This window comes from Vulpes lagopus, chromosome 7, assembly GCF_018345385.1.
Source record: "Vulpes lagopus strain Blue_001 chromosome 7, ASM1834538v1, whole genome shotgun sequence".
In the NCBI taxonomy this organism is placed as follows: Eukaryota; Metazoa; Chordata; class Mammalia; order Carnivora; family Canidae; genus Vulpes; species Vulpes lagopus.
Genome location: NC_054830.1, coordinates 68711495 through 68739014, shown reverse-complemented (window position 1 = coordinate 68739014; position 27520 = coordinate 68711495). Strand labels below are relative to the sequence as shown.

Here is a 27520-nt window from a genome sequence, read left to right as displayed (position 1 = left end):
CATCCAAAACACTGATCAGCCCCGAACTATGATAGAGAATGAGGCTTAGAAGCAGAAACCCTGGAAAGCCCCAGCTCTGCCCCCAGGCCTGTACTCGCTGTGTTCACATCAGACAAGATCCCGTGCTGCCCAGGGCAGGGTTTCTAACTGCCACAACCACAGAACCAAGATCCAAAAGGACATTCAAGCAGTTAACGGCACGTACCTTCTGTGACTTTTCGGCTACCATGAGGACCAAATCAAAGTCATAGGTCCCGAGAGAATGATCATATAACTCATTAACATCTACCAGAAGCAGCAAATACTTCAGGGCCTCTTCAGCACTCACAGCATCAGGAACTGGTGGAGTCCTGCCTGTCAGAGTGTACGGAAACAACAAAACACAACAAAGCCAGTTGGGGAAAAAAACCCACACATGTAGCAACATAACCATAAAGAAAAAAGTAACAAATTTTCTTGACAGAATTGGATGCCACATGATTTCTTTTGTACAAGTTTTGTAGGGAAGTGCTCAAAAAAACTGACACAGATCTTAAAATGGCAACCAAAAAGCCACATATTAAATGTGTGATATGGCTCTGCCTGTGGTCAATGAGCTCTCCAGAAGCCTGGAAGCCTGGTGACAGCCGAGGCCCCTGTGAAATACCAACTGTGAATGGGTCTCTACCTTGAAGCTCGTGTACCTTCTGCAGCACAATCTCCAGTTCTGGGGTTGTTTTCTTCACGTGAGAGGTGAGTATTGACAGGCAATACCTGAGGTAAGCGAAAAACACCACAATAAGAATGAACAAGGTGAGTAAGGATAGCAGTACGCTTCTGTGACTCAAAAAGTGCCAACTAATGATGGCGCACATACTTGTGGGGATTGATGCTCTCCATGGCTACTCTCAGAGTATCACAGATAAGATCTACTTTTTTCCCATCAGGATCCCTGGACAGCTGGACAGCGCTGGTAACTGGTGGAGGATACATGGTCTTTGTAACATCTTCTTCCCTAAGAACAAGTCATTAAGAGGTCACTAACTGAACATGTGGCTCCTGATACCAAATGACTGACATATACCCAGGCATGCTGAAGAGGTAATAAAAATGGCTTTTGGAAAAGTTTCATCGCTTTTCAGCCTTTTGGCTAAGACCAAGTGTGGAAAACAGGCTCATCATATTCACATCAGGTGAAAAATGAAGAAATAAACTGAGAAATGAAAACATGTCTACAATGAGGGGCTCCTGGATGGCTCAGCTGGCTGCTAATTATCTGGCTTTGGCTCAGGTCATGATCTCGAGGTCCTGGGTTTAAGCCCCAAGTCAGGTGCCCTCTGCTCTTCCGCCCTGCTTGACTCTCTCCTTCTTCCGCTCTCAAATAACTGAATCTTTTTTTGTTTGTTTTTTAAAGATTTCATTTATTTATTCATGAGACACACACAGACAGAGAGAGAGAGAGGCAGAGACATAGGCAGAGGGAGAAGCAAGCTCCATGCAGGGAGCCTGATGTGGGACTCGATCCTGGGACTCCAGGATCACACCCTGGGCCAAAGGCAGGCGCTCAACTGCTGAGCATTGTGTGAGCATGGCACACAGGCATCCCGCTAAATCTTTTTAAAAAAAGGCACATCCACAAACACTCGTACAGTGATATTATAGATGTTTCATTCACATTAGCCCCAAACTGGGTACAGACCAGGTGTCCAATTGCAGGGGTACAAATAAACAAATTGTAGCATATTTGCATGAGGGCACACTACTGAGGCGTAAACAGGAACAAACTAGTGATACCAGAAAAAACATGGGTGAATCAAGGTAACGTGCCAAATGAGAGCAGCCTAACTTACTAAGAAGAGTAAATACCATAGGATTTCACTTATACAGAGTTCTTCAACAGGCAAATCTGATCCTCAGTGAAAAACTCACGACAGTGGTTGCCTAGTGGGTAGGGACAAGACTGATTGACACAAGGTTTGGAGGAACTTTCTGAGGTGAAGGAAGTGTTCTCTATCTTGACAGAGGTTTGGGTTACATGGAAGTACACACTGGTCGGAACTCAATGAATAGTGCATTTATGATTTATGCATTTCACCACGTGTGAATCTGACTCGCAGAGAATGCACTCTAGTCAGCATTCTACAAAGTGAAATATTACGAGATTATGAGATAAAGTAGACTGACAGCTACAATTAACTTAAAATTTGCCTTAAAAACGATGAATGACATGGACAGATGGTACATGATGACAAAGCACACATAGGAAAATATGAACTAGAGAGTCTAGGTGGTGGCACAGGATGCTAACTCGACAATTCTCTCAACTTTTCTTATATGGTTAAAATTGTTTCTTAGGTTGGAAACAAGACATTGCAGAAAAACATGCCATTTGCCCTCAATTTCATGAGACACATAGTCCCTAGGTACACCTAAAAACAGTCAATTGTAATTCTAAATGGCACTGTTTTCAAGTCTTAGTTTTAAATAGGCTGTTTTTAAAAAGGGTAAAGGGCAAAAATCTATTACAGGTGGCATCTGAGAGTTATAGTGATAAAAATAATATCAAACACCAAATTAATTTTTCTCCTCTAGCTACTTATCTCTTTGATTTCCTAAACTAGATAAATTGTGGATATGATACTTACAAATTATTCAAAATACTTACTTCAATTCTGTGAAAAACAAATTAATATGATTTACAGAATCTATCTGCCTTATGAAGGTTTCCACATTTTCAAGAAACACCTACCCAAAAGAAAAAAGGACAAAAAAATTTTAGTTCCAATCACACTGGATCAAGTTTTAGGTAGGCTAGAGTTAATATCACATTTACAAAGTTACCTTAGGGTTATGGTCATGGATCAGATTGAGATTGATTCTCAGTTTTCTCATGCATTCAAATGCTTCTTTAAACATAAGTCTGAAGAAAAAAAAAAAAAGTCTGTGAAGTAGCAGGGAATGAACACGAAGGTCATATTATAAAAACTAAACTCCCTGGATCCAACACATTTTCCTTATGATACAAACCAGTTATATTTAACAACTACTACTGGGTTGCTACTCTCAACTAACAGAATGAAAAATCAGGTACCAGATTCACTCGCCTTCTTAAAAGGTGGGACTTAGTCACCATGGCAGTCTGAGGACTACATCCCCACATATGTGTGACAGAAAATCATCACAAAACTTAGGTGTACTTTCTCTCTTAACAAGATGTTAATAAAGGTCTTTCTAATACAAAGTTTCCCTAAAATAAATTAACAATGGATTATTTCCTTCACAACAGTGGCTCAGGCATTTTTGGGTCACAGGCTCCTCTGTACATCTGCCAAAAGCCTTAGGCCTTCTGCCTGAATAAATACACACAGACAGAGTTTGGTACAATTTCCCTGGGTTCACAGACCGTCTAAAATCCATATGGATCCCCTCAGGCTAGGAAACCCTGTCTTGCATGGTATGTTTCATCATTCTTTCTACAAGGAATACTTATCAGACTATGTAATATAAAAATCAAAGTACAGGAAGAAAAAAAAGCCTCAGAGAATCTGATTGATGACATGTGTAGTACACCTTTTTCATACTTTTAAGTTTTAAAATTTTTAACAGAATAATTATTATCTTCACACAGAAGTTGTAACAAGTAAACTAGTTATATACATGGTTCTTACTTGTCCAGCCACTTCCGAATCTGAGCTAAAACCAGAGCTCGATGATGAACAACTTCTAAGTTTCCCCTTGGCATCTTAAATAAATCAGAACAATAATGTTTTTAATTGAATAGAAAAAATTTAAATACCCAGGATATACTTTACCTAACTTTTCATAGAGAACTACAATACTATAAAAATGAGCACACTTCCTGCAGATCTAGTTGTGCTCTAGATAACCTTCTCTTCTAGCCTTGCTGGGCACAGCCTGAACTAACTTTACTCCTTTATGTAAAGCTAACAGAACCTAGCACCTAGGAAGGATTGGCTTATGATAAACTGTTACAAATGATAAGAGGGCCTAAAATACAATCTGCAAGAACTGTTTTGTATTGACAGTCTAATAACAATCAGAAACACACCCTGAAAAGTTAGCTTACCTGTAATATAAGCTTTGTGTCCTGGGGCACAACGGTGACAATACGTGAACCCCTCTCCACCTTCCGCAGAGATTCCCCTTTAGACACATGGCTGCTGCTCAGACCTGCATGTAATGCTAAAGACACCAGTGGCTAAGCCATAAGAATCACTGTCATGACAAGCCACTTTCCATTGACCATAGTCAAAACTGAACATATGATCCAAAATAGAAGAAAGCAGGGATGCCTGGGTGGCTCAGTCAGTTAAGTTTCTGCCATCAGCTCAGGTTATGATTCCAGGGGTCCCCTATCAGGCTCCTGCTCAGCGGGGAGTCTGCTTCTCCCTCTTTCTCTGCCCCTCATTTTGTGCTCTCTCAAATAAATAATACCTTAAAAAAATTTAAAAAAACAAAACAAAACAGAAGAAAGCAATTAACAACCATACCGCTTTGCTCTTCCACCCAACCTTAAGACCAGTAACCTTTCTGACTATCTCATTCCTAGAACCTGCTTTCTCTTTCACAGAGCCCTCATGCATATTCACATACATAGCTTCTCAACTGATTTAGAAAACACAGGGAGGATGCGGTTTCTCTATTTCATTATCAGTGAAATGACATCAGTGAAAGATTCCTGGTTTCCAAGTTGGAAGCAGAGACTAAAAGTGAAGTTTTCTAGAATAAGAAACACACACACACACACACACACACACACACACACACACACGGTGGGGGAAGGAGACAACGTGGAACTAAAGAAAAAATGGACACAGTTTTCTGTATAAACCATGAGAGGAAGGAAGTCTTTCACATCTACAATGGAGGGTAGTCACAGTGAACAAAGGAAGATTACAAAGAAGTTAGACCCAGTTTGCATCTACATGGTAACCTATGGTAAAATACTGGATTAGTTATATAATCCTGAAAACATTTTAATTTCACAATGTTCTGGTCCAAGGAGGACCTCCTTCTCTGGAGGTCTTTGCTAACTCATGTAAAATACTGGACTGAAATATGTTGAGATTAGGGGCTAAGTACATGGACTCTAAAGGTTTTCTCAGTCTAGGACTCTGATAAAAAGCCAAAGAAGATGGTGAACATTAAAGTCATTAAGATTTCAAAGGACAAAAAACATTAGAAGAGGAACTATTTTCTACTATACATGCTGAACACTTACTGTTAAATGAAGCATCTCTTAAGCAAAAACACTGGCAGGTATGGGAATGGGTGGTCAACAATAAAAATTCATCATATACTGCAAATGATGTGATATTTGAAGCAACCTACAACAAGGCAAAGGGGAAAGTTAGCTTTATCATTTGGAGCCAAAACTGAAAAAGATCCCATACCAAACCAAGCCCTGTTACCTCAGTGTCATTGATAAAAAAACGACACCTGTCACTCAGACCAAGGACACATTCCTGCAAAGAGACAAAACTGAAATTACAAACAGTTCTAACGAAACTTGTTAAATCTAATTTTTCTGTTACATAGTTCTATTGCCCTGTGGTTTCATAACTAAGTCCATGTCAAGACTGAATACAGTTACCTATCCTCAGAGTTACCACCCTCTCATTAGCCACCGAACACCTCAATATTACTACCACACCCTGTCCATTCCTTCATTCTCCTATCAGAGGGGACAATCATATCTATATTGATAGATTACAAATTCCAGAAGAGCAGAGGTTAGTCAGCTATTTTGTTCTGTAACCACTGTATCCACCCACCCAACACAATTACAGACATTCCAATATTTGATGAATGACAACCTACTGAATACTATTTTGGGGATTACATTTTTGCTGTCCCCAAATGGTACTTAAATAAAACTAACTCTGAATGATTTGTACAACGGGGGCTAAAAGTCTATCAACTGCATTTTTCTGTCTTTTAATGTATAGCTCCAAGGAAAGGAATCAACTATCTGCTATATACATCCTGGACGATCTCTTAATCCCATTTCATACATGAAGAAGTCAAGGCTCAGAAACTTCTCACTGATGCCCTGAGATTAGGTGGAGACCCATATCTACCTCCCAAGCCCACATCCTTTTACCAAATGCCATCAGTTCTTGGGCCATCTTTTTTTTTTAATTAAATTTTTAAAATTTAAATTCAATTTGCCAACATACAGTATAACACTCAGTGTTCATCACATCAAGTGCCCTCCTTAGTGCCTGTCACCCAGTTACCCTACCCCCCAACCTCCCCCTGGGCCACCATTCTAAGTGGTAAAGCTTTCAGCCCTGCATTCACTTACCTCTCCCCCAATCATGGCCAATTCAGTCTGAGTGCACGAATAAGGAAACCGAACAGGAAATCCACCAGGGTTCTTCCATGGCTCAACAGCCAGAGAGGGGGACTCTGCAGGATTGGCAGATGAGATTTACAAAAAGCTGGTACACTTGCTGTAAAACGCTGAAATATTTAACATGCAATTTGGATCACTTTCCATGTATATTTTGGAACTCATTAGGACACCGTGGTCCAGTATAGGAGAAAACAGGGATAGAATCCATCTGCTAGTGCCACTCTACAGCTTACGGTTTTCTAGGATGATTAAAAGACTTAACAGTCAATGTGGCACTGACAAGAAACGAGCAAACATTCTTAAGAATTAAACATTTATGTAAGTCATAAACTCGCTTTCCTAACATTCTGATACTCACCCCAGAAGTACTTAAGTATCTGGCCACCAGCCAGCTGCAATGCTACAGACTTGGTCTTGGAATTACAACACAGACTGATTATGACTCCATCCACTGTCACAGACGAACTGACGAAAATTAAAAAAAAAAAAAAAAAAAAAAAGCAAGAATGGGAATGTGAGCAGACCACTTTTCTCAAAAGTAGTAGCATTTCACTGATTTTGCAGAAAAGAAAAAGAAATAAGCAATTAACCTTTGGGCTGCACTGCCTATTTCAATACAATATATACATAATACATACACACATGTGCACAAAGATACACACTGATAGATAAATATTGCAAGCAGTAGCCCAGACAAAATAATGACCCATCACATGACACTGTTTTCCACAATGCCAATAAGCTAGGTGTCTACGCTGTGAGGTCATCACTCCCATTCTGGCAGCAACTTAATACAATTTATAACAACTTAATGTCTTCATTAGACATGCATGGTATCATTTCTGTCTCCTTAAAATACACACTGTAGTAAATAAAGCAATGAATCTGTAAGAAAATGAGCATACTCAGTATCTCTTATTGCTATCATATTCACTCATGGAAATCTGTGGGTCTTCATTAATGAGAAGAGGGGAATCGGTTACTGTCATTATATTTTTTTTTCCTGTGTCAATGAACAGAGAGTAGATATGTCTTAATAGATTTGGAAAAGTAAAAAAAAAGCAAATGCTGCCAATGCTAATAGTTATTCAGAGAGCTTTTGGCCAATATAAAGAATGGCCCAAATTTTGTGAGGATAAATTATCTGTGAATAGGTTAAGACACTCCAGACCACAACTGACTGGGACTGGATCCAGGCTCTACCTATATGATGACTGGCAAGTTACTTAACTGCTCTGTACCTTCGTGGTCTCGGCTATAAAACAAGGGTGCTAATAATACATACTTCAAAGAGGTAGTGTGAGAAATAAGTTACCACAGCATTTAGAAGAGTTTCTTTTACAGAATGTAAGGTATATTAATGTAAGATATAAAATATCATATATATATATATGGTATAAAAACCCGTAAGCTAATTAAGGGACTTTATATTCCTTAAAAATATTAATATTGTATATAAACAAAATAGCCCTTTTGGGGGGGGGGGACAAAAATCAAAGCAACAGAAATATATTTTAAATGGCTTCTCATTTCCTTTACAGCAAATGAGATGGATCTAGGTTTTCTTTCTACAATCTGATGAAAAAGAATTTCAAATTTGCAGAAGCAAAAATTTGTACAATTTAGGTATTTCCGGATGTAAATTGCTATTACTTTTTATTATTTTTATTTTAATTCTAATGTAGGTAACAGTGTAGTATTAGTTTCAAGTGTACAATATAGTGATTCAACACTTCCAGACGTCATCCAGGGCTCATCACAAGTGTCCCCCTTAATCCCTATCACCTGTTTCACCCATCTCCCATCCATTCTGCTTTTTAAAAGCTCCGGTTACGGTTAACTGAGTATTGCATATAGCTAGAACACTTCCTGTATCCGTCTGGATGCGAGTCAAAGATTAGTAGTTAGTGACTACAATGGAGTATGTTTTGTGTATACAATAAAAAAAAGTTCCTAATTTTGCAACAAGGGTTTTCAGAATTATAATCTGACTAGGAAACCCTCAATTACAAATTAGCCTGAGGATTAAACATCAGCTTAGATGTAATGTGCCAAGTTTTGACACTGGAAGCCTGAGGCTTTCTCGGAGCTGTCCTTCACAAAGCCATCTACTGCACAATGGGGCTTGCGTCACAGAAAACAGCATTCATTACCTGAAACCTGTACTGTGACAAAGATGCAGTCTAGAATCAAAGCAAAACTCAGGGCCAGGGAGCAGTGAAATTTTAGCAAAGAGAAAACAGAGAAGACTTTCTAGTACTACATGTAGTCAAGTGCCAAACTGAATATGTAGAAGAAGCCAGAAGCAGCATTTCGAAGTCACCACATCCAAGTGAAGTGCATGTATATAGACCTATTAACAAGGGTAACTGTAGCGGTTAATTCTCTTTGGCAAACAATTACCCTGCTAGAATGTACGTATATGCTGAATGAAAAATTTTAACACATCTTCAAAATGTTTTGCCCCATCTACTGGTATTTGTCCTATGTTCCACCCACTTCTTGATGAATTTTTGGGTTTGTATCTTGACGTGACTCAAAACTACACTTAACTCTCTTGCTAAGTATGCTTAACAAGGAAGCTCCTGCCCTCAATCTTGCTCACTAGAAGTCAAAATCATCCTAGACCCAGAAAAGACAAAAGTGTAACACCATCTGCCTACGAGCACATGAAATTCAAGGAAGTGTGGCCATACCTAATATGGAGCTGCCCGTGCTCGTCATCCGCCTCAGAAGGGGCCACAGTCAGATGGTGAATGGCAGACTGAGGGCTGGACGGACTGTAGCTTACAGCCAGGAAAACGTCTTCCTGAATCCAGGTGATAAGGCTGAACTTCAACGGGTTTATTTCTTGATCTTCACCATTCTCAAACTGAAGTCTGTTTTAAATATGGAACAACGTCCAATACATGAATCAAACTTAGTATGACCGAGATTTTCCTAAGTGAAGAATGAACCTTTGTATACGATCAATTCCTAATTATTTGGAGGGACAAAACCTGAGGTAATGCCAGAATATTTTTCTATTTATTTAGGCTTCTTATATTCTGAGGTCTTTAGATTTGAAGAGAACACTTCAGGAAACTGACTATGCAAGAAATCACTTGCCCCAGGCCCTATAGTAACAAACTCCGGAGGCTTCCCCGTCACCACTTGCCAGCATTCAAACCAGGCTCCAGCAGATATGTGGGTCTCAGAAGAGTGGGGCATTTTTTAGCATCTCATACCAAAACAACTAATTAGCTTCAGAGATGGTTTCTTTGGCCTCTAACACCTGCCTCCTGTAGTATTAACACATCAGAGGATAGCACATTTTTGCCACCTCTGGCAGGAACTCGTAAGGGCTACTTCTCCCACCTTCTAGCTTAAGTGGCAAATCCTCAGCATGCACTGAAGAAGCTGGGTCACTACCCTGATCTTCCTACTCAATCAGCTCTTCCAGGACTCTGGTCCCTCCACTGTGTTCTTCCCACCGTGGGGGTATTACTCCCACGGGCCCTACCGACACACTTCTCTCACCATGGCCAACCCTCCCCATCCGTCTCTGCTGATCCTAACCTAATCTCTTCTTCAAAGATGAAGATAAGTATTCATGCCCTTCATGAAATCTCCTAAATGACTTGGAGCTGTCCTCTCAATTTTTAAAAAAATGAAATTATGTTCTAAATTGTCTCACACTTCCTAGTTTGCCTTAAGTCTGTCCTCTAGTGGGTTCAATTCTGTGAAATGAAATAATCCACATAAATGTTCTTTGAAAACGACTAAGCATTATATAGACCACCACCAAATCATAAGCAGGTTGAAAGCTTATATAGATCTATTAAATATACTGCATATATTTAAGAAACATTGCTTATGAAATTCAGTTACTCATTTTAGTCAGTTTACTGTCCCTATTAATTTATAAATATATGCTCTCATGGGGCAGAGTTCAGCAATAAAGAACATGCGCTTATCAAATAGAATGCAATCAAATCCCGGATTCTCATAGAAGTCATATTATAATTACTAATTATATTTCAGGGTCATTTCACAATACTTATACCTGAGGTACTCATTTATACCCAATCATTTATAACATTGTTTCAATGGGAAAACGCATTCTGATTTCCAACCTGAGAGACTCAAAACACAGCAACCCAAAGTTCCGGAGTGTGGGATGCAACAAAGACAGAGACTGCATTCAGTCAGCCAGTAGGTGAACAAGAGAGCCCCTCATATACACAAGCAAATGCAGCTTGGCCCTACCACCCTTACCTCTACCTTTCTACATGACCTTCCCTGGAGAACCAAGATGCTGCTGGAGGAAATGGCTTCTAAGCCAGCTACCAGCTTGGCTCCACTGCCACCATTAGCATATGGCATGCAGATACAAGATAACAGACTTCCCCACCAGGCTGAAAAACCAGGGGCCAGGCATAGTATCTACTTGTTTCATTCAGCAACAGGCATGGAACAGTAACAGGTGGCTGAATTTAGGACTAACTGCTGTTCCCAGAGGTACAAGGTAATTAAGAACAACCTACTTGTATCGCTTTTCCAAATGAGGTGTTCTAAGAGAAACTTTAAATCCATTTCCACCCACAGCTCCCAGCTTCACTGTAAGGTCCACACTTGGACTATCATCTAGAAAATAAAAATGCAGTTACTATCATAGTAACCCACACACATTTTCCCTAATACTAAGGGTACTAATCCTGCATTTAATGGGGTCTAGAAATAGACCCCACTTTAGAAATAAAGCAATCTAGAAATAACCACATCTCAACCTCTTAATTCTGTTTACTTTTCAGGCTGAGAATTCAGGACGATTTGTAAACAATGCTACCAGTATCATGTGCCAGTATAATTACACCATGATCATAGAACTCACAGATAAAAACAAATGTCGGCTTCTCCTACACATCAGGAAAGCAACTAAAAACTGACAGAAATGGGATGGTGGAAGGACAGGTGGAGAAGCTAGAACACCTAAGTGAGATCCTCATCCATTCTCGTTCAAGCAAACTGCAAACACTTTGGCATTCTCTTCCCTCATCTATAGAACAGAAAAACATGGGGCACCTGGTGCCTCAGTGGTTTAGCATCTGCCTTTGGCTTGGGTCTTCATTCCAGGGTCCTGGGATTGAGTCCTGCATTAGGCTCTCCATAGGGAGCCTGCTTTTCCCTCTGACTATGTTCTGCCTCTCTCTGCATCTCTCAAGAATAAACAAATAAAATCTTAAAAAAAAAAAAGAACAGAAAAACACCAGCTCTGATGCCACTCCTAAGAAGGCTGTGGGATCAAATGGAAATCTGTGCAAAGGCAATGGAACCTTAAAACATGTTAAAGATGCAATAAGATACCTTGCTACTTCCAGGGTGAATGTTATTCTTCAATCACTGACTCTTCAAGTTCAACAAGCAAAGGGAATTGCTCTTATAGGCCAGAGTGGGATCAGACTCCCTCCCACTCCAAAACCCCCACAAATTCATTAGATATTATCATAATAATGAGATTAATTATTATGGAGCTAAGGTAACACCACACTATAACTCTCTTTTGTGCAGGAGGGACATGGTTCAGAACTTCTTGGTTAATGGTTTTGAACATACCACATTTATAAACAGAAATCTGGTTACTGGCATCTAGGATTGCAAGGTCGTTACTCTTTTTGGGATGTGCAGAGAACATGACTTGATTCACAGGGTGCGGGAGCAGCAATCTGTAGGTGCACATGGGAGGTGGAACCACACTCTGTCGGAAGACTGTCACCAATACCTTGTCTGGGTATGAGAGAGAGAAGAGATCAGATACATGCATGTTTCATTTGTGAAGTGCAACATCTGACAGCACGGTAGCACTAATAACGGTGATAGAAAATATACAGCAATTCCTAAAAATGTTTGGTGTTTTTATTGTAAATAAGCGAAGCTTAAGTGTCAGGGCTCTGTCTCTGTCTGGCTACTGTCACCTCCAGGTCCAGAGCAGTCCAATGAGGGCAAGAAGGCCTTTGGGTCTAGCTTGAAACCAAGGCGTTCAACCAAGCCAGAGTGAACTAAGGCAATGATTCCCTTCAAAATCTTTAAACCACTCCCTGATGCACGTTTTTAGTAATAAGACCTATCTGATTAAGTCCCCTGTACAGAACATATAATTATAAAATTATATTAGGACTACTACAGAGAACAAAATTCACACAGCATCACACATTGCAATCTTAGAAACAAGTTTTCTTTATGTTATCAGCAGTAGGTAAACCATCTATTCAGGTGACTACTTCTTGCCCCAATTCCCTCTCTCCATCATACAAAGAACACCAATCAATCCTCACACTAGACAGATATCTGTGACTTGAACATATTGGATAGATTATACAATTAACAAGTATTTTTTTAAATTATTTATTTATTTTATGATAGTCACAGAGAGAGAGAGAGAGAGAGAGAGAGAGAGAGAGAGGCAGAGACACAGGCAGAGGGAGAAGCAGGCTCCATGCACCAGGAGCCCAACGTGGGATTCAATCCTGGGTCTCCAGGATCGCGCCCTGGGCCAAAGGCAGGTGCCAAACCGCTGCGCCACCCAGGGATCCCAATTAACAAGTATTATATTAAAAAACAAAGCAACCCAAGTGAGGTGGGGGCAAGGGTCAATATAAATCTATGTCAGAGCTAGGAGGTAAGGCTCACACACCAATGCCACAAAATCACAGTTTTCATCTATACTTGGGGGTCAAAATTTTCAATGTCTTCAAAGGCCAGAGAGGTAAATTCATGAAGAATATGGATGTAATTGGGGTGGGCAGGGGGAGGGAGGAGGAGGAGGAGGACAGGATATGATTCTCAGCAGAGTACATGCCCCCACTAAGGGCATCCCCATCCAATCAAAATGAAACAAGAAATAAGTAAAAATAAACCAAACAACCAAAGCACCACACAAGCCAAAATTTCCCAGTTTTAGTTAAACCATCACATCTGCAGGAACAGGCTCACTGACATGCTTTCTAGCTCCTTACTTCCATCAATGACAGCCACGTTTGCCATATCACTCAAATTATCTCCTGAGCTCCGGTCAGTCGTCCAGTGCCAGTCATAGCAGAGGTAATGCCAGCCCTGGCAGAGAACATGCAGCCGGTACGGGGTCACCAGGTCCCACATCAGACACACAAGCTTGCTCTTCCCGCAGGTGCTGAAAGGCAGACTTTGCTTGAGATACCAGTGATAGTTCCCCACAGTCCAGAGCTGCACTGCAAGGGAGAAATGAGGGGAAGAACGTCAGAGGCCAGAGGACCAGACTGCCTATTACCTGCTGGACAGGGATATGGGCAAGTGTTCCTTTTTCAAATGACCCTTCCTGCTTAGCCTCTTCATTCAAATAGTAATAGTAATGATAATAATAGTCAAGAAGTAGTTTTCCATGGGGATAATCTAAGGCCAGAAGCACACATTTATGCTGTCTCTACTTTTAAACTTTAGGGTCATGTGTACAGAAAATTAATAGGAAGACAGTGCTTTAGTGAGTTGTTTTTTCATGTAAAGATTTAGAAAGAAAATTTGGCAATTAGATTAAAAGTATGACAACACTCAATTTGAGAACATTAGATTAGCATCACTATATCGTATTAGGCTTAAGATGCTTATTATTTTCTTCTAGGAGCTTTACATGCAGTTATGTCCTCGGCGATCTGGTATTAAGCATAATTCAGCTCTCCAAGGAAGAAGATCAATACTAATCCTTCATCACCAATTGTTCCTTCCAACATCTGTTAAAAGAATAAGATCTAATCCTGGGGTACAGAGGAAATGGGGGAGATGCTGATGACAGAGCACACACTTCGAGTTCAAGTTCCGAAAATCTAACACAGAGCATGGTGATTATAGTTAACAATTTGTATGGTATGCTCAAAAGTTGCTATGAGGGCAGGTCTTAAATGTTCCTGCCGTAATAACCAAAATGGGAATTCACCATCCAAAATTGGATGGTTAACCAACTTTGCTGTGGTAAATATTTCACAATACATATGCGTGTCAGATTATCATAGCACACATCTTAAGCTTGCACAATGTGTGTCAATTCAATCTCAATAAAGCTGGAAGGCGAAAGACCTAATGATGTCGAAACCAACCTTTGTTAGAACACTTTTACCAAGCTGTAAGTTGCTAAGTTAGACTACATACTCATGCTTTGTGAGGACAGACAATGGGGCTGTTCCTGCGCAATATTTTTATTCCGAGCATAACACAGTGCCAGCCCTTGACACTCTGGGTAATCAGTGGTTCACAACTCTGGCTGCATATTAATAATCAACTGGAAGCTTTTTAATTTTTAAATTAAGCACTGATGTACACATTCTAACACCCCATTATAACACAACAAATTCAACTCTGAGATGAGGCCTGGATGGCATTTTTTTTTTTCTAAAGGTACAGCCAGCATTGAGAAGGACTGTGCCATGAATGAATTAAATGAGCTTGTAAATAACATTTCAGCTAAAGAAAAAATTCTACTGATTAAAAAGTTTGAAAGCCACTTAAAAAACAATCAAGCAGGGATCCCTGGGTGGCACGGCGGTTTAGCGCCTGCCTTTGGCCCAGGGCGCGATCCTGGAGACCCAGGATCGAATCCCACGTCGGGCTCCTGGTGCATGGAGCCTGCTTCTCCCTCTGCCTGTGTCTCTGCCTCTCTCTCTCTCTCTCTCTCACTGTGTGCCTATCATAAATAAATTAAAAAATTAAAAAAAAAAACAATCAAGCAAGTGAAAAGATTTATCAACAAAAATGTTCACTGCATTTTTGTTGATACGAAAAATCGCAAAACTTTAAGTGCCTAACAGAATGAGATTTAATAAACTGTGGTACAAATGAATATTACACAGCAATTTAAGATGATACCCATGGGTATCTGAAATCGAAAGATGTCTGTTATAAAACTACCTGTATCATACTTGTATACTTAACAAAAATGAGATCATAGCCATACACATAGAATCTGGAAGACAAGAAAATTTTTTTTTTAAATGAATATATTTTTTTTTAATTTTTATTTCTTTATGATAGTCACACAGAGAGAGAGAGAGGCAGAGACACAGGCAGAGAGAGAAGCAGGCTCCATGCACCAGGAGCCTGACATGGGATTCGATCCCGGGTCTCCAGGATCACGCCCTGGGCCAAAGGCAGGCGCTAAACCGCTGCGCCACCCAGGGATCCCACAAGAAAATTTTAATAGTGCTCATTACTGAGCAATAGAATTATGGAAAAATTCTGTTTCTTCATCTTTGCTTTCTAATATTTTCTCATATTACACATATACTGAAAAATACATATTTACAATCTGATCTACAATAAAAAGTCACAGAGATTATTCTTCCTTGTATCTAATGCCGTTTCTCATTCACTGCTATAGTTTTCCTATGGCTAGCACTTTAACTTCCTGAAGTAACACTATTCCTACAGAGCCTAGATATTACTGGAAGGTATTTTGTAGATGTGATTACCCTTCACAATCAATTGACTTTAAATACAAAAGATTATCCTCCATAATGTGAGTGAGTCTCATGTAAGGTGTTTATGGCCTTGAGTAAAAACTGAGGTTTCCCAGAGAAGGAATTCCTCCTCAAGACTGTAAGACAAAACCTGCATAAGTTTCCAGAGTTCAGGCCTGTCCTTATAAATTTGAGACTCACCTCTTAACTGAATTTCCAACCTGTCAACCTATTTGTCTAGAGAACCCTAAATGATACATGACTAAAAATCCCTAAGTAATCAAAACCAAACCATTCCCTCATCTCCATTTATCCCCCTCAGTTATCTCTGATTCCATCAGGACAAAGCAGAAGGGAGAAAGGCAACTCCATAGCCTACTACTTTCAACGACATCTTATGTGGCATGGGGCTAAGATGCTAGGTGCTGTCTTACCATAGGTTTTTAGAGTGCAGTTTTCTCCCCTCTGAAGGTCTTCCAGCCAAACTGCAAGCACAGTGGAATCTGCATTCCAGAACAGGCCATTTACCTAATAGGGAAAAAAGGCATGTCACTGGCTTTTAACTATGTATATACTTCAAAATATTACACAAGAGCTGAATTCCCTGCCCTCACCAACCAAGTAATCCCATTACTTGAGCTGATCCTCAACTATAGATTAGGAACCCATTGAATCATTAACAAATCTAGTTAATATGTCATTATATGCAGGGATGTCAAAAAACGCGTTATGCTTAAAAATCTACAAGACTTAACCAAATGCAAGTTGACATTTTTAGACAATCAAGGAAATTTGAAAAGGACTAGGTTTTACATGATACTACGGAACTATTACAAATCTTGTAAGGTAGGATGATAGATTTGTGGTTAGAGAAGAAAAATGTTTTCTTACCTGTTAGAAATGAGTATTAAAAATCAATTTCTAGAATCAAAACCCTAGGGAACCATAAAGTGTATTTAGACTAGAAAGTGGTGACTGGATGAAAACTATAAAATGCTGGCATCTGTTCAAAGTGAATAAGAAGGTCATGGGAGCAAATTAAACTCTTCCTCAACTTTTAGCTTCAATTTGTAATTTACATATAACATAATTTTAACTTATGTTTACGTTTAATTATTAAAGCTTACCACCATTTGGTGTTTCTGCTCATAAAAATCCTAATGGTATACAAGTGGCTCAAGGTTTAAGTGCTATTAATGAAAAGTATCTACCAATGGAAACATTATGCTTTTGTCCAAATGAACAATACAAATGAGGATTTCTATTTCTATCTGTATTTTACCTAGAGTAAGAAAGAATGTCATTTCTTCTTTGCAAAATATCCTTAAAAAAAAAAAAAAAAAAAAAAACTCTTTCAAAAAAAATTCAGTTATAAGAAGCCACTATTTTTATTACTCTACTCTGGAGCTTCTCCTTACATGCCCATATCTGATATAAGCCTCTATAGCTGTGAGAAGTTCCCTAAATTTGATGGTGAAATAACTCAGGCACTTACCTTAACCTCATCTTTAAGGAAAGGAAGTGTAAAATGTCCATGAAGAAGGCCATTTTTCTCAAAAAACACAATATCCTGCTGATTGGGTTTCTCTTGTGTAGATGCAATCAAACTACCTGAGGGCCTTAAAGCAAACGCTGCATGTTAGAACCTCTGAAAGTAGAGCGAGCTGGCTAAGAATGAGATTTAAGTCAGAGAAACAATTTTTCCAACAAAAAATCTCCATCCAAGGAAGGCTTAAATCCCACGTCTCTTGGTAAGCACTTTAGCCTAGTGTGGGACTACACCTGCCCAGAGAGAGTGCATTTATTCTTAATTTGCACAAAGGTTCCATTTGCTTACAAAGACTTACAAATTTAGACTGCACTAGTGTGACTTAAAAAACAAAACAAAACCCAACAATAAATTTTTAAAACTATTCCAAATACAATATCCTATAAAACCACAATGTATTTTTCCTTCAAATATATGACTTTGGCAACTATTTTATGCTCAGATAGGTATTAAGATTTCTCAACTTACTTAAAACATCCCAATTGCCTCATCTTGTTCACATCTGTCTCTACAGTTTTACTTTAAATACCTTTCTCTCTTTGCTCTGTCATTCAATTGTCAGGTACTGGTGGGAAACATGATGTCTATAACCCAGAGACAGAGGAGTCTGTTATATAACAGATGCTACTGAGACAGAAAACATTTCTTCTGTCTTTACTCAGAGTAGTTGCAGACACTGGACAAGACATAACTTGAGCTGGAATCCAGCCTGCATGTTCCTCAGTAAGTAGAACCTTCTGGCCTAAGAGGTTGTGGCTTGGGCAAAGAAGAAAGCCCTTTTTCTAGTGTTCACCAAAGTTCCACTGCCCCCATGAGCTTTGTAGAGTGACTTTCCTTCTAAGCACCATTTTCTGTTCTACACAATGACTTCATATAGGCCCGCCCTGTAAGCTGTAAAACGCGGGCCTTGGAATGACAACATCTGTGAAGAAGTTCTGAATCTACTACTCGAAATGAATTCTGACTTCAGAAAAACTAGAAAGAGAAAGATACAGGTTTATAGCCAAATGAGAAGTTAATATCCTTTTGTGTTACATGAACACCTCTATTTAACATGCACCACCACGCTTACTCCACTACTACTATCTTCTCTGAGGAAGAAGTTACAAGGTTTCTTTTCCCACTCACTTCCATGCCAGAGCTGGTCCCAGGCCTGCCACAGGCTCACTGGTTGACTGTAAGGCAAACTCTCGGTTCCATACTCTGACCTTCCGAGCTCCTGTATAGCAGGCAGAGTTAAATAGAAAAACTTAAAATGCTGTTAAGTCCGAACTATTCAAACATCTCATTAATAAAAACTGCCAGTTTTACAAAGCCGAGTAAATTAGTCTTAAGAATTTGTACCCAACAGGGGTGCCTGGGTGGCTAGTTTAAGTGTCTGCCTTCAGCTCAGATCATGATCCCAGGGTCCTGGGATTGAGTCCTGCATCAGGCTCCCTGCTTAGCGAGGAGTCTAATTCTCCCTCTGCCCCAACCCAGCTCATGATTTAACTTTCTCTCTCTCTCTCACCCTCCCACCTTCCCTCCCTCAAAAATAAATTAATTAAATCTTTGGGGGAAAAAAAAAAATTTGTACCCAACAGGTAAGAGGCCTTACCAAATGACCTCAAAAATCTCTTTCAGTTCTTAGCTCTAAATTCATTTAACATCTAAAGTAGCACCTTGTATGTATAATTTTAAAAAATAAAAGGAAGAAAATAACTTGAACTTCATAAAATACTTTTTTCCCTTTAATTACAATGTATTTCCATACCTGTCTCTGGGCAAACAACACTCACAGCAAAAAACTGGCCATCACCACGCCAGGTCACCTGCGGCCTATGGTCATCCCAGGGCAAAGCCGACTCATACTAAAGAGAGGAAGAAACACAAATCTTACTGGGGAACTTAAATAGTCCAGGATCAAACAAGCCCCAGGGTATTAAAATTAAACCTTTTACATGAGACATAAGCTATCTAGAAAACCAACTTCACAGAATCCTCAGGAACCCTTCTAGAAGGCCTCTTAGGCTCAGAAATCATCAAGAGAACAAAACAAAATCTGTCTTCAGGCATTAAAAAAAGGGGGCCTCCAGGCACGGCAACAGAGAAAAAGAGCTGTAGATCTGGATATTAAATATAAAGAGCTGAAGAATCTACCGGGTTGTTAGAATAAGAAAATAAATGTTTATCTCAATGTAAGAGGGTAGAGTCCTAGTTATTTGGTTACTGTGTAAGCTTCCCAAGCGTACAGATGAATTAAGAAGAGAAGAAGTCGGCAGGGAAAGCCAGAGGTGGTAAAGTCAATAGCAGTGATGGAAACAGAAAAGTTCTGTGTTCTGCAGTATGGGAAGAAGAAAGGTCTCCAGTGCCGCCTGCATCTCGATCCTGAAGGCCTTGAAGAAAGGCCGATCTGCAAGATGGGGGACACAGGGCCACCCAAGCACCCACCATCACACTCCAGTGACAGGGTGCAACAGAATGCCCTCAGCACCATACTCTGCACGGGAGAGAATACACAGGAAGCCTATCAAGACCTATGCTCAATGACACTGCCCTATGGCAGAGAACACAAGCCTGCTCTAGTGAAGGGTTAGGAGATGACATATGAGTTACTTGGAAGGTGGCCAGAAATCATTATGGATGGAAAATGTAAATGACAAGCTCATGGAGATGTCTACACATAACATAAATTATATGCTTCCATTTGTTCTGCCCAAATCTTGGGATCATTCTCAATTCTTCTTTGTCACCCCACATTTAATCCATTATCAGTAACTCCTATAGTTCTACCATCAAAAAGGATTCATAAAAAAGGAAAACTAAGAGTTTCATCCAAAGAGAAAAATCATGAACAGTATCTAATGTGTGCATGTATGAAAACATGCACATAAATGATCAACAGTGAATCGAGCACAACAGCTCTTTCTGGGGAGGAAGGAAAGAGAAACAGGAAGGGATACACGAAATGCTTCATTTCTATCTGTGAGGACATACTGTTTAAACCAAATACTGGTTAAAATTATTCTCTCTACTGAAATTACAAAGCAACTTGGCAAGGAAAAAGAGTCTTTCTAGAATGACTCATTCCCTAAGGAATGAAACAGTTTCTGTTTTATTAAAGAAGAGCTCTATTCATCATTAGCCTCTAACAGGACACCTGGAATTCCTGGTAGCAGGCAAAACTTCTACTTGTTCCAGTCAAGGTCCTATATCCATCAGACCAATCTTACCATCTGCACCTGAAATGCTGCTTGCCGGCCTTCTGATCCGTGGAACTGCGTCTCCTTCCTGCCCCATCCAACAGTGATAAACTTGCCTAGGAAATGATTAAGAACATGCAAGACAACCAAAAAGCTAAACAAAATGAAATAAAACAGTTTCATTGCTATTCTTCATTAAGTTAGTCATTGGTCAATTACCTGGGTCCTCTGAGACCTCTCAATAAATTGACCAGCACTCAATATTTGGAAAATCAGTATTCCAGAGTATACGCATCGATGATTTTTGAAGAACTTGAAATGCCTTTCTTTTGGAAAGCACTTTACTGCCATCTTATATATTCTAAATTCCCTCGATGACAGCAATTCCCACTTTACAAGGAAGAAGAATGAAATGTGAAGAATTTACAAGACACGTCTCCTCCTGAGCAAGTTCACCTCCTCCCAAGATTGTAAGATTCCCTACGCGTCACTGACTCCCAATCCACAGCTCTGGCCTATCCTGAGCTTCAGCTCCTTATGTCTGCATACTCTACATAGTGACTTCATACGGTCCTTAAAACAAACAGAACTTGTCACCTACCACTAATAAGCTGGCACTTCCCCCCACCCTCTCTCTCAGTTACTGGCATCTTTATTCTGGTTACCTGAGCTTCTGTCCAGAGTCCCATTAACTCTTTCCTCCTCACCTTACATATCCATGCCCGTTTATTTCATTTTCTTAACTGCTATTTCTCAAACTGGCTAGGACAGCAAGGAAACTATGGATACATATTCCAAAAACATTTCTGAGATAATTTCAAAAATGTATTCCCCTCCTGAGAATCAAATTTCTTCTAAATTCCTCCCTTCTTTTAACCCCACACCCACCTTTCTTATCTGGATTCCCAGAGCACTCCTATCCGATCACCCTGCCTCCAGTCTCTTCCTTCTCCACCAATCAACCAATCAATTTTGCATCATCAAAACCTTTAATGGCTGATTATATGTCCAGATTCCCATCAAACTCAACCAAAATATATTCTGCTTATTTTTTTTTAAGATTTTATTTATTCATGAGACAGAAAGAGAAACGGGGGGGGGGGGGGGGGCAATGACATAGGCATAGGGAGAAGCAGGCTCCGTGCAGGGAGCCTGACATGGGACTCGATCCCCGGTCTTCAGGATTACACCCTGGGCGGAAGGTGGCACTAAACTGCAGAGCCATCCAGGCTGCCATATCCTGCTTATTTCAATCCGCACTCATGTCCTGCCAGCAGCAATACAGAAGTACTCACAACTGCCTAGACAAGCCAGGACATATCTATGAAGCATCTGTGCCTCGGACTAGACTAATTCTACTGCTTAGACCACCCCCCCCCCCCCAGCCCTCCGCCCTCAACTCTCACCTACCCAACACCAATTCAGCCCGGATAAAACACTCAGCCCACCCCAGCCTCTTCTAGGAAATCTTTCCTCTCCACTGCTCCCTTATTCCCCTCATGCTACCCTGATACCTTGCACAACGTGTTATCATGGGACTCCTCAAAGGAAAAGCTGGTTATTCATAGCACCAAACACACTGCTGTGTTCATAGTACCTACTCAAAAATCATTTCTGAATAAATTATTTTTGAGCAAATGAGTAACAACTTTCTAAATAATGTCCTCATTCTAAATGATTTAAGAGAACAAGGCATGAGGTCAGTTATCAGCAAAAGTTAAAATCCCTTCTCCCCACCATCTCTCTCAACTGGGCCTTCCATCTGGTGCCCTCCTGTTGGTCAGAGCCTCTTACACACAATAAACATCTCCCCTCTTCTCCCCTTTCAATACTCCCACAGCTTCAAGGCCCAAATCACCTCAGCTAGATCTTAGCAGGAAAGCAATCTGATTTCTGGTTCCCATGAAAATGTAGATGCAGGTCTAATTAGTAGGAACAAAAAAAATCAGCCTTCTATCCTACCTCTCTTGTTTTTGCCCCAAAACTGTACCCCAGAAATACTCTCTTTACTTTAGCTAGCACAGTTCCTTTCACTGAAGCCCCAGCCTATGCCTGTCACAAGGTTTGGGCAACAATTATGTAGGTGACATTCCGTAGGTTTCTGTTCTCCCAGTTATTGGCAAAGTGAACTCTCAGACCTGGAGAGGCACCAGAGGTATGCCTTGTCTGGAATGGGCTACAGGAACGGGGTTATCAGACACTGAATGCACGAGGCTTCCTGTTTCATAGTTCTCTGGGTTTATGACGTGGCTACTAGTGTGCAAGAAAATGATCAAACCTGGGAGGAATTTCAGATCACAAAATGTTTCAAACAGAGCTATACTCACTTTCGCCAAAATCATCCTGGTGGATCTGCTGTTCCATGATTGGTTCAAAGTCTTTTGTCATCATAATTAGGGTCTGTTGACCTTGGATGGGCACAAACAAGAATGATTTTGTTTTTGTGCACAAATTTGCCATTTCCTAAGCATCTACAACACTGGACGCTACAGAGCTGGAGTGGAGGAGTTTAGAGTCAGAAGAGGGAAGACATAATTCATTCTAAATATTTTGACTCTCATTTGAAAGAAAAAATTTTAAAAAAGCTTCAACCAGCTAAGTTACCTGATGCTTACTATCAGCTATTTGCGTGTGTAAAGCTAACACTGAAGTCTACTTAGCCCTCCTCCACTAACTTCAAGACTTCACCAAGCTATCTCTTCAAACACACACCTACCTCATTAGGGGTACCAGCTTATATAAACTCATCTGGAATAAAGAGACTTAAAGGAAAAAAAGTAATTTTTAAAAGCTCATGAGAGCTCCTAAAAGAGCTATAAAAGCAGTCTTCAGAATCTGTTTATAGCAGCTGTTCCTCTTAGTGTGGGTCAAATATTGCTAACACTTTTATCTACAACTGTGGACCACACAGATTTCCAAGTTTGTGACTTCGTTTCCAAAAATTGAAACAGTAATGTGAAATAACTTCTTAAAATAATATATTAAGAGATGAAATTTAAGTCAAAAAGAGCACACTCCCTCTAGATTATAATGCTGGTATCACTGTTCAAAGAAATTTTTTGAATAAGCACCCCAAAATTTAAGCCTTTAAAATATTAGGAGTCATGTTTTATAAAAGTCACAGGGAGAAATAGTGACAAACTTACCTGTGGCAAGAAGCACCAGCTCTTGGTCAGGACTCCAACTCATGACAGAGATACCACTGGCTACACTCCCAACACATTCCAGCTGCATCAGTAGACAAAAGTAAGTTTTTAAAATACAGCCGAAGTGTAGGTGAAATACAGCTAAAACCATGACAACAACATTTTGTAAAAAAAGTATACATAACGCAAAGACTCTAATTTGCAAAATGCTTAAATATGATATTTAAGCATTAGCTCCTAATTTTTTAAGCTTCTATGTAAAACACATGACTTATTTAAGGATGCTTGAGGTTTCCTCCTCACTGGACTCCTCCACTTACCTGGCATGTGCTGAGATTGCAGAGTATGACGTCTCCAGAGGCTGTGGCCATACACACAGACTCCTGATCCAGCAAGTCCTGAATACCAACAATGCAGCCACTTCCATCCTCTGGAAGAAAGCCTTCAGACACTAAAGAAATTTCATTTTTCACCTTTCACCAAAACAAATACATAAACAAATTAGGCCTCAAGAACAATTCATAACATTTCCAAAAATAAGTTACTTTTTAATGCTCCTTTTCTAATATAAAAGCATTCAAGTGTCTTTCTAGATTAAAATCCAAACTTCCATTTGAGAAATATCACAACACTACTGTCTTTAAAAAAAAAAAAAAAAAGTTGGGATCCCTGGGTGGCGCAGCGGTTTGGCGCCTGCCTTTGGCCCAGGGCGCGATCCTGGAGACACGGGATCGAATCCCACATCAGGCTCCCGGTGCATGGAGCCTGCTTCTCCCTCCGCCTGTGTCTCTGCCTCTCTCTCTCTCTCTGTGACTATCATAAATTAAAAAAAAAAAAAAAAAAAAAAAAAAAAAGTTAATGGGACCTTTCTGCCAAGCAAGCACTACACAAAAGAAGCATGGTCTCTTTAAAAAATGTTCAATAAAACATGAAGAAAACTATGGTTTTTAACTAAAGTTTCCTAAGATTTCTACAGCATGGGGAGAAAGAACAAAGAATGTAATCACCTAAAATACATTAGTAGCAAATATAATTAAGGGAAGAGCTCAGAATCAACTCAAAGATTTTTTAAAGTATGTGCATACATAAAATACACACACGTACATACATATGCATATATACATATGTGTATATGTAAGTATATACATATACGCTCAGGATCCAGCACTGAGGATTCTCATTTAGCTGGCACAGGACGGAGGCTGAAACACAATTTTAAGAAGTTCTACAGGCAATTTTCATTTGCATTCTCAGTTGAGATCCACAATTATAAGTAGTATTTACATGATGGAAAGGGTAAAAAGGGCACCCACACAAAATGTAAAGTCAGAATTTTGCCAACTTACAATTCAAATAGAAGCAGAGTTAAGGGTAGGTTACAACTTTAGTAATGTCTCATATGACACCAATATAAAGCCAAGCGAATGTTCATTTAGGAGGATATGAATTCACTAAGATTCAAACTAAAGACTATCTGGGGGAAGCAGGTTGAGAAAAAGATAAGTCGAGGGTCTTGCAAGTGCTGGCATTCTCCATCATTAGCTTACTTCTCTTGTGACAGGGTCTATTTCTATCAGTCCATGGTCTGAGCCAATAAGCACGGTGCTCTGTTCAGTTCGGAGAGAGATGCACTGAGGTCTCCCTGGAGCCTGAATATCCCTGAACTCCAGGGTCTGAAGTAACTTTAGATTTCTCATGATGAGGCACTTCCTGAAAGAAAAGTACAAATACCCCTTGATGAAGAATTACTCTCAGAGAAAGGAATAGCTTACCAGGGATAAACGTCACTCATATAAGCAAAATGATTCAGGGGCCGAGGTGTGGTCATTAGAATAATCAAGAAAAAAAGATCTCATCTGAACCCACATAGAGACGTGTGGCAGCAACCTCACCAACTCAGAGTGTTTATGGTTTACAAACTGAGATTCTGAAATCTACTCTACATTCTTACTCTTTGGGAGAGGCAAGATCCTCAACTTCAGAATTGTTTTTTCTTTTTTTTTTTTTTTTTTTTTTTTTTTTTTTTAGAATTGTTTTTTCAAAAAGACTTAACAGGGCAGCCCTGGTGGCCCAGCGGTTTAGCGCCGCCTACAGCCCGGGGTGTGATCCTGGAGACCTGGGATCGAGTCCCACGTCAGGCTCCCTGCATGGAGCCTGCTTCTCCCTCTGCCTGTGTCTCTGCCTCTCTCTCTCTCTCTCTGAATAAATAAATAAATCTTAAAAAAAAAAAAAAGACTTAACATTAGTCATTCCTCAGGAGAGTTGGAACGATCAAAATAAATAGGAAAACACTTCTATCTTTTGCATACACTTCTATTTTTTGCATATAAGAATATCTTTACGGGGGCGCCTGGGTGGCTCAGTCAGTTAAGCATCTCCCTTTGGCTCAGGTCAGGATCCCGAGGGCCTGGAATGGGGCCCCAGGAGCTCCCTGCTCAGCGGGGAGCCTGCTTCTCCCTCTGCCTCTGCTGCTCCCCATGCTGGCTCATGCTCTCTCTTAAATAATCTTAAAAAAAAAAAACCTTTATAACCTGAAAGATTTATAAATCCATATAAAACTCCATAGATACATACAACACACACACACTGTAATGTTTCAGGACCATCGTTATTCCCTTGTCTTCTCAGAAGTGTCCTACTCCTTTTTTTTTTTCTTTTCTTTTATTTTTTTCCCCTACTCCTTTTCAAAGTTAGGGAAGCAGTATTCTCCACAGTCCCCCAGGACCTCAACTTACCAGTACCTTTTCTTTTACAACTGCAATCCCCAACTCTTTCACCCTCAATTAGCCTCTTCGCAGCTCTTAATTGTGCTAAAGGTCTCTTCCTATCAAGTCTGTATCCTCTCTGACACTTCTGGCAACTCCTCCACCCTGGTTCCTCCGTCCTGCCGCCTCTTGGCTGACGATCATGCCCACAGCAGGCAAGTACCACGCGGCTCATTAACAGGCTGATGAGATCCCCACGTCCAGCCCTGACCCTCTCCAGAGTGAACAGTAAAACCACACGTGCCCCCTTCTGAGGTTTTTCACAAGGAGCCCTCACAAGCACGTCACACACACACTGGAGAACGAAACACTGTTCTCCCACTCAAATGAGCTTCTATTTGAGGACATGGCATTTCTACTCTCTCTCTCTGTCCCCCAAGCTGAAAAATGGTCTCCTCCCCCCTCCGTTTTTTTCTTTTTTTTTTTGCTCACGTTTCTCACTAAACTATTCATTTACTGGTTGGTTCCGTCGCTGTCAATATTCAGCTTCAATCCTTCGCACCGTGTCCGATCGATTCCACCACCCGGTTTGTGGCTCGCAGGGAACATCCGCTGGGCGGGCGCTCGGGTAAGCGTCGGGCTTTGAAGACGTGGAGGGCCGCCAGCGCCCACACGGAGGGCACCGCCCGGAGGGACGGGGCAGCACCGGAGGCGTCTCCACGGGGAGTCGCAGGCGCGAGAAGCAGCGCCGCGGCCCCTGCAATCCACCCTCGGCCGCCGCGCGTCAGGGGCTCGGCGGCGCCGTCCAGCACCGCGAGGAATCCAGGGGCCGTACGCGTGCGGCCCGGGAGCAACCCGTCGTCCCCCCCGCCCCCCGCCCCCCGCGAGCGAGCCGTTCGAACGCTCACCTGCGACGCGCTCCGCCAACAGCGGCGCGTCCACCTTGGCCTCACCGACGCCGCGCGGACGGCCTCCCGGAGCCCAGGGCCGCTCTCCCGCCCGCCCCTCCGGCTTTCGGGCCGCGCACCCGGGAGACGCCGAACAGCGGGCGCCGCAGGGGGGACTCAGCCCGGCGCCCAGGGAGTGACGTCACGAGGCGCAGGGGGCGTGGCCGGCCCG

General features: G+C 40.8%; 1 protein-coding gene across 2 annotated transcripts in view; it reads right to left on the bottom strand.

Moving 5' to 3' along the window:
- The window catches only part of ELP1 (elongator acetyltransferase complex subunit 1), a 59566-nt gene extending 32071 nt beyond the window's left edge, over positions 1–27495 (bottom strand). The window contains exons 1-26 of one of the 2 annotated variants that reach the window (XM_041761697.1): positions 27310–27495; positions 26033–26202; positions 25244–25406; positions 24017–24169; positions 23697–23778; positions 22878–22958; positions 20581–20666; positions 19122–19218; positions 18497–18587; positions 17315–17438; positions 16254–16347; positions 13354–13584; positions 11954–12124; positions 10885–10984; positions 9055–9237; positions 6717–6823; positions 6308–6411; positions 5412–5465; positions 5222–5327; positions 4067–4182; positions 3648–3721; positions 2821–2899; positions 2645–2724; positions 857–994; positions 668–753; positions 206–354 (exon numbers count right to left, since the gene is read on the bottom strand). In XM_041761697.1, the coding sequence (XP_041617631.1) occupies positions 206–354; positions 668–753; positions 857–994; positions 2645–2724; positions 2821–2899; positions 3648–3721; positions 4067–4182; positions 5222–5327; positions 5412–5465; positions 6308–6411; positions 6717–6823; positions 9055–9237; positions 10885–10984; positions 11954–12124; positions 13354–13584; positions 16254–16347; positions 17315–17438; positions 18497–18587; positions 19122–19218; positions 20581–20666; positions 22878–22958; positions 23697–23778; positions 24017–24169; positions 25244–25393 (2736 nt within the window). In that variant the 5' untranslated portion in view covers positions 25394–25406; positions 26033–26202; positions 27310–27495. The remainder of the gene's footprint in view (positions 1–205; positions 355–667; positions 754–856; positions 995–2644; positions 2725–2820; positions 2900–3647; positions 3722–4066; positions 4183–5221; positions 5328–5411; positions 5466–6307; positions 6412–6716; positions 6824–9054; positions 9238–10884; positions 10985–11953; positions 12125–13353; positions 13585–16253; positions 16348–17314; positions 17439–18496; positions 18588–19121; positions 19219–20580; positions 20667–22877; positions 22959–23696; positions 23779–24016; positions 24170–25243; positions 25407–26032; positions 26203–27309) is intronic. The other variant, XM_041761696.1, reaches the window with a different exon arrangement.
- Between the last annotated feature and the right edge of the window lie 25 nt (positions 27496–27520).